The sequence below is a fragment of the Cucurbita moschata genome, unplaced genomic scaffold (genome assembly GCF_002738365.1).
Source record: "Cucurbita moschata cultivar Rifu unplaced genomic scaffold, Cmos_1.0 Cmo_Scf00050, whole genome shotgun sequence".
Classification (NCBI taxonomy): domain Eukaryota; kingdom Viridiplantae; phylum Streptophyta; class Magnoliopsida; order Cucurbitales; family Cucurbitaceae; genus Cucurbita; species Cucurbita moschata.
The window spans coordinates 572,676-582,692 of NW_019268566.1; the positions used below are offsets into that span (position 1 = coordinate 572,676).

The 10,017-nt window shown below is 34.9% G+C and overlaps 1 protein-coding gene across 1 annotated transcript in view; it reads left to right on the forward strand.

Annotated features, from left to right (window-relative positions):
- The window catches only part of LOC111435612 (serine/threonine-protein kinase TIO), a 13,982-nt gene extending 6,714 nt beyond the window's left edge, over positions 1 to 7,268 (forward strand). Inside the window, exons 15-23 of the mRNA XM_023073031.1 lie at positions 681 to 852; positions 1,887 to 1,985; positions 2,069 to 2,608; positions 2,713 to 3,861; positions 4,208 to 4,441; positions 5,177 to 5,320; positions 5,409 to 5,489; positions 5,919 to 6,107; positions 6,750 to 7,268. Coding sequence (XP_022928799.1) covers positions 681 to 852; positions 1,887 to 1,985; positions 2,069 to 2,608; positions 2,713 to 3,861; positions 4,208 to 4,441; positions 5,177 to 5,320; positions 5,409 to 5,489; positions 5,919 to 6,107; positions 6,750 to 6,995 — 2,854 coding nt within the window. The 3' untranslated portion in view covers positions 6,996 to 7,268. The remainder of the gene's footprint in view (positions 1 to 680; positions 853 to 1,886; positions 1,986 to 2,068; positions 2,609 to 2,712; positions 3,862 to 4,207; positions 4,442 to 5,176; positions 5,321 to 5,408; positions 5,490 to 5,918; positions 6,108 to 6,749) is intronic.
- The last annotated feature ends 2,749 nt before the right edge of the window (positions 7,269 to 10,017 follow it).

Here is a 10,017-nt window from a genome sequence, read left to right on the forward strand (position 1 = left end):
TTTTTTTTTTTTTTTTTTTTTTTTTTTTTTTTTTTTTTTTTTTTTTTTTTTTTTTTTTTTTTTTTTTTTTTTTTTTTTTTTTGCATGATAGTGCCCGTTTTCTTTGATAGGAAATGAAACTGTTTCATTGATGGGTTGATGGGGCTGAATATGTAAAAGAAATCTAAATCCAAAGGGTTATAAGATAGAGTTCTAATTGGCTATAATTGAAGAGATGCTGTTCAGCTATAAATTTTATGATAAAGAAGAGTTAGGGAAGCTAAAAGAATACAGTAGGTTAGGTGGAAAACCCCTTGTCCTGAGGGCTGAAAGGAAGAGATTCGAATTTAGCTTAATAGATGCAGAGAAGAGTGTGGGAGATTGACTCATGTCTTGAGTGGGATTTTGACTTACTTCCTATCTTCGTTTAGGACCTTGGTTTTTGTTGGCAAAAATCTGGAGAAGATCATGAGAAATTTCTTCTGGGAAGGTGTGGACGAGGATGAGGTTCCCACTTGATTAGGTGGGAAGTTGTGTCTTGGTCTTTGGTTTAATAACAATATAATCACTTTTCAATTATAGTTTTGATGTCAATTTTACTTCTATTTTTTGCTCTGAATTTGTGTTATCAAATCTTCTTCTTGCACTTTTACTTTTAATTCTCCTAATTTGGTATATTTTTCTGTTTTAAATCTTATCAGGGAACAAATTATACTTAGTTCAAGCCAATCATTGAGAATCCTTTCGAACTTAGCAGCTGCTGGAGCCATTCAATGCACTGAGCAATTTGATGAAGTTACATATGAACTTCTTGTATTCACTAGCATTATTGTAAACCTGAAATCGATTGAAGTTAATGATTTAACAGTAAAGGTATATTTCTTTGAAGTTTCACTAAAGCTAGTTAGATCTCCATCTATTTTGTTGCATGTTTATATGACCTTAGTTTAGGATCTTGATGTTGGTGATGCATTGTTCTATCTATTCAGTTGCCTCTTCGGATCTGCAAGTGCTTGCTTTTGATAAAATTTATTACCATTCTTAAATCCTGTCATCATCATCATGCATTACAAATTTTCGTAATTTTCAAATGAACAATTTCTTCTCTTTTTATTATGCTGCTTTCACAGAGGGGTCACCTTTCTGTTACTTAATACTTCTATAAGTACTTTATTGAGGGTCATCTTTCATTATTAGAATACTTCGATAACTAAGTCAATATTGCAACTTGTTACAATTTATGCTTCTAAAATGGGTTTATGAGGGTGTGTACATGTGATGTCCCACATTGGTTGGGGAGGAGAATGAAACACCTTTTATAAGGGTGTGAAAATCTTCCCCTTGTAGACGCGTTTTAAAGCCTTGAAGGGAAGCCCGAAAGGGAAAGCCCAAAGAGCACAATATCTACTAGCGGTAGGCTTGGACTTGGGCCGTTACAGTATAATGAATATGAATCTTTTTATCTATCTATCTAGGAATTGTTTAGCTACTAAACTAACTTTATACTAACAATTATATTTTGAATAGCAGTTGTATTTCTAGAACATTTTTATGAAGATTTCAGTTAAATGCATTTGTGCCATGTCTTTTTTTTTTTACCCTGAATTTTTTAAAATGGTTTTTTTAGAAATATGTATTTGATTCCCAAAATAAAGCAGGCTCAATATTTCTTCTTCTATAGCTGGATCAATCTTTATTAGGTTTTTAATGCATTTGTACCATGCAGATTTTTTTTTTAGAAAAAAACAAATAGCCTTAATTATATACAATGTTTTTTTAAGACATGTATATTTGATTCACAGAAGAAAGCAGGCTCAATATTTCTTGTTTTATAGCTGGATCAATCTTCATTAGCTCTTTACGCAACAGAGAGTTTGTTATGCAAATTGAATTACTTTTGATTGCAGAGTTTCTCAATTATTAGAACATTGGTGAGCAAGTCTGGAAGTGTCACTGGAAGCTTGTGCTTTAGGCATTGGGTCGCTTTGGCAGAAATATTTTCCCAGGTTTATGTTCTTTTATGAATATTGCTGCTTAAATAGTAACTCAGTTTTCATATTTCAATTCTCTAACTTCGTTAAATCTGTAGGTTATATGTTCTAGTGGAGATTTATCTGGAGAAGTTGTGTGTGAATCCACTGCTTGTGTTGCTGTGATGTTATCGAAAGTAGCTCAAGGTCTTAAAGCATCTTCTTCCGGTTCAGGTCCTGAGGTAGTTTGTGCTCCTAATGAAATATTGAGAAAGATTTTGGATCATGCCAAGACAACTGGTTTGGTAGATCATTTGTGTCTCTGCCTAGCTACCTCAGGAGCAAGCCTTCTTTCTGGTTCTTCAATTCTCCTACGAGCTGCTTGTGAAGCTTGTAGAGCTCTTTGGTTGCTGATAGAGTCGTTCGAAATTATTTTTGTGAAAGAGAACACTTATTTATTTCCGCTGAATGCTTTTAGAAGTCATTCTCTACACCGACTCGACATTAGGGATCACGATAAAGGATCCTTACAAGGATCAGATTCAACAAAAATTGTTGATGCAGTGACCAGGGCATTTCTTAAATCAAATGCAATACAGGTTTCTATTTACTATTGCCTCCATCAACGACATGAAGCTGCCTTGTCTTCTTGTATTCAGGTATCTATATCAAATATTTTAGCCTGTAATTGTGATAAGTAGATTATTGAGTTTCATTTACTTAATCAAGAGTTAATATTAGTTACATTACATTTATATTGCAGATTCTCCAGAGATGCTGCCTGCATAATTTAATCGTTCCTGGTGTTCTTTGTGGTCTGCCTAGCTCCCTCCCTGTAACTACTGTTGTAAGTGGTGGAGGGGACGGTACTATAGTTGCAGAAGCATTCAACGTATTGTCTTTATGTATTTCAGTTTTAAATAAAGATTCACAAACAGGTGATACGAGTAACCTGAAGTGCAAGTTGGTCAATCCTTCTTCCTTGGTTATGCATTCATGCCTCCTCCTGGCTTCAGTTGCCCAATGTTTAAAGTCGATGGGGAGAAATTCTGCATTATTTATGCTGACCACCTCTCCAAAGAAACAGCTCTCACGACTTACAGTCATTGCCCATAGTTTTTCTTCTGATGATAAAATAAGAAAAGCTGTTTTACCTCATTGTTCCTCTGCCATGTTGGCTCTTGCATCCATTCTCTCGCTTGAAATTGGAGCTTCAGTTGAGTCATCGGTGTCTGAAATAACTATTCCTCTAATACCCAGAACGGCAACACTATGCGATCATCTCAAAATTTCATCACTAGGCAGCAATGATGGGCATACAAATGACTTTGGTCAATTCCTTTCACACTGGCATGGCTTCATGGATGGATGTGTTGGCTTATTAGAGGCTAGACTGAGGTGGGGTGGACCTCTAGCTGTTCAACAGTTGTGTGCTAGCAATATACCTCTCCTGCTTGTTAATATGCTGGCCAAAAATGGTTCACAAGGAATGGACATCAAGAATGATCAAGTTGGGCTGTCTCCTCTTGGGCTTGTATGGACTGTTTCATCAATATCTCACTGCCTTTTAGGCGGGTCTTTAACTTTCCGTCAGATTTTAATTAGGAATGATAATGTCAAGCTCATGTCTGATTTGATATCGGATGCCCATCTCAAGCTTGTTAAGAGTTGGGGTGGGCCGGGTGGAGGCAAGAGTGGAGTCAGAGACATAATAAACGTGGTAATTGATCTTCTAGCATTTCCTTTTGTTGCGGTACAAAATGCTTCAGGCTTGCCGTCTGCCACTGCTTCTGTGAACAGTGGGTTCCTACTCAACATGGGTTCACCAGGGGGAAGAGTCTGCATGGATGACAAGGATTTGGTGAAAGCAATAGAGGAAGACTTGGGAAAATATATCAAAATTCTTATAGAGGTTAGACCCTGCATATTGAATTTAAAAATTGGTTATCAAAATTGAAATTTCAGGTGATGCCTTGACTACTGTAGTATTTGTTGTATCGGATAAGTTATATAGTTAAAAGAAAAAAAAATCCCCACTTCTTGATTCTCCACTTTTTTGTTCTACCAAAAGAGTGTATATATATCTATTAAAAAAAAAAAAAAAAACAAACCTCTAGCATTCTTATTCAGCACTTTGTTGTTCTACTAGAGGAAGTATCTATCTTTCTGGTTTACGTGCGAGGAAGACTTGTATGTTCTCTAAGTTAGACTTGAGAATATTGATGTTTTTCATATCTAATTCCTTATTAACTTCATAGGTGGGAGTGCCTGGTATTGTCATTCGTTGTTTGGAATATTCAGAGTTCAAGGATATTGGAAGGCCTGTTGCCTTTCTTGCTAAAATGATCAGCCATCGACCTCTGGCTGTTCAACTTGTAGGTAAAGGCCTGCTGGATGCAAATAGGATGAGACGGCTGCTGGACACTTCAAATTCAAGGGAGATATTACTGGATATTTTAATGATTATTTCTGATCTAGCTCGTATGGATAAGGTTAGTATCTTTATTGATTTTTCGTGCTTCATTACATGCTGACATCCTGATTTTAGTATCTTGCTATGAATACATGGACTTAGTTTCTCTTATTCTATCACACTAGACACTGGTGATGCATAAGGGCTAAAAAGATATTCAAATTGTAGTTTCGTCAAAGTTGTACCTTCTGATATTCTATCACAATCGATTTAGGCGGTTGATATTAATATTCACTTGTTGGACGTTTTATAAATTTCTATCTTCAAAAGTGAGAAAAAGTGTTAAAAGGAATAAATAAATCAATCAAATTTCGAGAGGGTTCATGAAGTGCTTCTTTAGGACTTAAACTTTCATTGATCCATATTTCGAGAAAAAGTGAAGTAATGATAAAAGATAAATTTACCATAACCCATATTTTTGGGTTTATTGGTGTTTTAACAGAAGACATCAGGTATAATATATATATATATACATCCAGGAACCTATACTATCGAAAAAGTTCTTTTCTTTCGTACTATGTCTTACTTGACTTTTTTTTTTTTTGTGTAAAAGACTCTTTCTTTCATGCTGTCCTTGTGGCTCTGCAAAATAGTTTAAAATAGGTTTTCGTTAAAATTTATTTTTTACAAGCGTGACTGATCAATATTTTACCTTGGTATCCTAATGAATAGTACCTTGATACGATACTCTCCATCATTGATGGTTGAACTGAAAACTTCCCATTGGACAATGTTGATGACTTTTGTATTTTAGGCATTTTATGAATACATCAATGGAGCATCTATTTTGGAGTTCCTAAAGGAATATCTTTCACATGAAGATCCAAATATACGAGCAAAGGCCTGCAGTGCCCTGGGAAATATGTGTCGGCATAGTTCTTACTTTTATGGTTCCTTGGTAAGTTGTGTTATGTCGATTTATATTTTATTTAACTGTGTCATCCTTCGTTTCAAGCGTACTCAACCTATCATGTTGAAACTTGCAGGAAAGGTATGAAATAATCAACCTTCTAATTGATAGATGCTCTGATCTGGACAAACGCACGAGAAAGTTTGCATGCTTTGCTGTAAGTTTTGTTCCTCCCCATTACTGCTTTTTAATAGGACTGAAATCCTTCGAATATCTTCATTTGAAACTAGCAAATGCACTTTCTTTACTCATCAAATTGCCAGTGTGTTTGGAAAACTGCATTTTGGAGTTGAGAGCAATAACAAATCTATTCTCTCAAATGCATGAGATTATGATTTTTGGAGTTGCAACTTTTTTTCTTTATTTTTTCAACATAATATGACTCAAGTAAAATTAGATTAAAATTACAATGCCATCCACTGATTGATTTTAACGAAAGGCAAGACGCTATTTTCAATTAAAAACAAGTCATGCAGGTGTGTTGAAAAAAATTCCAAACAACAGCTAGTCCCCTTTTCGTTTATAACTTGTACCAAAATATTAGTTCTTGTGAAATCTGATGCACTTGGCCTTTTCTTTTCTCCAGATCGGAAATGCTGCCTACCATGATGACACGTTGTATGGACAGCTCAGAAGATCGATACCTCAGCTAGCAAATCTACTGGTATCATCTGAGGAAGACAAAACGAAAGCAAATGCGGCAGGTGCACTAAGTAACCTTGTTCGCAACTCCAACATGCTCTGTGAGGATATTGTTTCCAGAGGTGCAATGCAGGTCTGTAAACCTATCAATGCCTTAATCTTGTTGCTTACTTGCCTCCCAAGAATTTCGCTAATGAAAGTCGTCCTGTCCTTGCTAGCTAAAAGTATGAAACTTGAAAATTAAAAGAGCCAAATACAGAAGTTTTCTTGAGATTATGTACTGAGACTACTAAAGATAAGTCCTGTCAAAATAGGATTCTTGTTGAAAATTGAAAAAACCAAACGCCCTCAGAGTTTAAAGGTTGGGTGTTTTACACATTATTCAAATCCAGTAATGTTGATCATATCATGTGAAATGTAGCCTATAATGTTTGTTTTGAAATTTGGCTTCCAACCTCCCAATTACAAGAGGAACTAGTATTTGATCTGATTTTAGTGAACATACCAGGAGCCCGACATCTTCATTTATTCATTTTGTTTCTTTAGTGGTTTGAAAACACAAACTATCCTGATGTTTAGACTGGATGACAATAGAGCTAGACTGAAATTTGTGTGGGTTCATATTCGATATTCTTTGTTCTTTAGGTAATTTGAATGAGTATAGGGACAAATGTTCTTATGGCTATCAATGTTCGTTCTGGTTAACAACGGTATTATGGCTGCACTCATTTTTGTTCCAGACCCGTAAATGATTCACAACGGTATTATTATGCAGGCTTTATTAAAGTTGGTGGCTGACTGTTCGGCAGTAGCCTTGAATCCAAGCAAAAAAGATGCAGCAAATGAGTCTCCTCTCAAGATAGCCTTGTTTTCCTTGGCAAAGATGTGTGCACACGCACCCTGCCGGCAGTTCCTTGTTTCATCAAAGCTGTTTCCAGTGATCGGGCAGCTACGACAATCCCCAGAATCAATAATTGCCAAATATGCCTCTGTAATTGTCAGCAAAGTAGCTGAAGCTTGAATCTCCACCAATCTCCTTGTCATCTTTGGCTTACAAGAATGCTTGAAGCTGAAGCTTATTTAGAGTGTTGAGGTCAGTTATATTCTTTACGCGTTTATAGAGCCGTAGTTTTGAATGTACAGTCTTGTATAGTAATATTTTGTTGACTAAACAGGAGCACTCTTATAACTAATCAGCCTTGATTCATGTTGTAGTAGTCAATTGAGGTTGTTCGTTAAATATATATAACTTAAAAGAAGCAATAGATCGAGTTCGAGTGTATGAATTCATTTCTTCTTGTCTTGGGGATCTAGTCGGTCCCCTCGAATGATCTCGAGCTACTTACTCCCTCTCCTCTTCGAGTCGAACTACTTCTTCCGTTCCTTTTATCTCAGACTGAATCCAATTCAAATCTAAATTGATTTGGTTGGCTGTAAGTTTGTCACATAACGGAATGAAATTATTTTTTAAGTTAAGGAACCTTTTCTTACTGGTGACACTTTCAAACCAATCTACATGGTAAGTAGGAGTCGAAACCGCGACGGTTAAGAAGTTGCATCCTTCCAAATAGAAACTTGCCAATCCATGGGTATACCACGAAGTTACAAAGGTTGCATGTGTAAACCAACCTCCTACGACAAAATAGGCACAAGGAAAGAGCAATAGACCAGACCAACCTACAAAAATGAAACGGTTCCTCCGTAACTAGTATCCATCCATAATATCGAGTAAATTCACCAACCACTATAGTCATAGTGGGTGGGCTATTCAACTAACTTCAACCATTTTCGAACACTTCACACCATTTTCAAACCAATCTACATGGTAGGGTTACACAGAAAAAAAAATCTATAAAAAATTGTCAAGAGTATGAAGCTCTTGTTGCTTAGAGAGGTTCAGTGCAAAAAATTCGAGATATATTGAAAGCTTAACATGGTACGTAAAAAGGAATACATGGTACAACTTTTTAACATGGTATGAAGCTCAAGTTTATTCATTCGTAAAACCTCGGCAATAACTATTAGCATTGAAGTCAATCATCACAATTATCATACATAGGACATTATGCCAGAGAGAATCAACAAACACCTAAAACGCCTCGTTAACTATATATCGGACGATCATCCACAATTGGTTTAGTTGGTTAACTCTTCATTTTCTCCTCCTTTCGAGAGGTCATTAAACTTAATTTTGTGTCAAATATAATAAATCGTTTATTTATTTAATACTTATAAAATTTTAAACGAACAAAAATATATCTTAAAGTTTGGTTTAGAACACTAATTCTCACCTAGGAGTTTAGGATTAAATAATACATACCGAAACTGTTGAACACAACTCACTGTGGGAAACACTCGCACTCTTTATTAACACCAATCAAGAAAAGAATACAAGACACTATAGAATACTACTGCTTTTTATTGTTTTTGGATTTCTTGGATGAATAACCTAGGTAGGGTGGGTATTTATACTGAGCCTAAACAATCTATATTTAACCCATCTAAATCTAGACCTAACAAATCTAAATCTTTCTCCTAGAATATTTAGATTTCTTTCTCCTAAAATCTCTACTAAAATAAATATACTGGACTCGTACAATTATTGGGCTTGACTCTATTGGGCTAGTATAATTATTGGGCTTGACTCTATTGGGCTAGTGATGATATTTCAACAGAAACTAATATGGTAGCTTGTAACGGGAATTCGAGCTACATATATATTGGCTAAAAGAGAATTAGGTTTGCAAGAGTACGTCGACAAGGATTTGGTATAAAATTTATAATCTAGTCCATTTGTTAATTCTTTATTCAATCCTAAAATTAAAAAAGTTGCTAAATGATAATTTTACCTAAAATATGAACAAATAAATGATGCTTTACTCTAGAGAGTGAACCGTGTAATATACGAGCATTTCGCATAATTTTCATGGCACTTGAGTCAACCGCCGATTGGTAATTTGGGTGGCACTTGAGTCAACCGCCGATCTTTTTATTATTTATTACTACAACTTATTTTCGTCTTCGACAAAAGGTCAATTTATATGCAATAATTGCATTGTAGCGGATATAGTTTAGTGGTAAAAGTGCGATTCGTTCTATTAATCCCTTAATAGTTAAGGGATCCTTCGGAATTATTAATATTCCGATCAAAAACTTTTTTTCTTAAAAGGATTTAATCCTTTACCTCTCGATGAAAGATTCGAGGAAAAATATAAATTCTCGTGATTTGTATCCAAAAATAAGTTCGAAATTGAAAAAATTGGATCACGAAATTACGAAACATAATTTTATTGAATTGGATCAATACTTCCAATTGAAGGAATAAGGGATCCATGGATAAAGGTAGAATTTTTTCTAATCGTAACTAAATCTTCAATTTTTTCTTTGGATAAGGGAGATTGAAGCAAAAAAAAATAGCTATTAAACAGTGTCTTTGGTTTACTAGAGACGTCGACATCGTTTTTTAGCTCGGCGGAAACAAACTACTTTTCCTAAGGATTATATTAAATAGAAATAGGGAACGAAATAAATAACTGGAAAGATTGTTATAATCTCCTCTTGTATAGGGATCATCTATAAAGCGTGTCCTTTTGAATGCATTCAGACGGAAAGGCTGACATAGATGTTATGTATGGGTGGCATTTTTTTTTTCTTTACATCTTACATGTAAGAATTTATCCATCTTCCATAAAGGAGCCGAATGAAACCAAAGTTTCACGTTCGGTTTTGAATTAGAGACGTTCAAAATGATGAATCAACGTCGACTATAACCCCTAGCCTTCCAAGCTAACGATGCGGGTTCGATTCCCGCTATCCGCTTATCTTATTCTTATTATATATATTCTTATATATATTATAAATATAATAAATTATTCATTAATTAATTGAAATTTTTCAATTAATTAAAAATTAAAATGGAATTACTCAAATCAAAATTTTAACATTACTTAATTTTAAGTAATGTATTACTTAATGTAATGCATCATTGAATTGAATACGCAATTTCCGGAATTGTCACACATTTTTTTTACGAACAAGAGAGG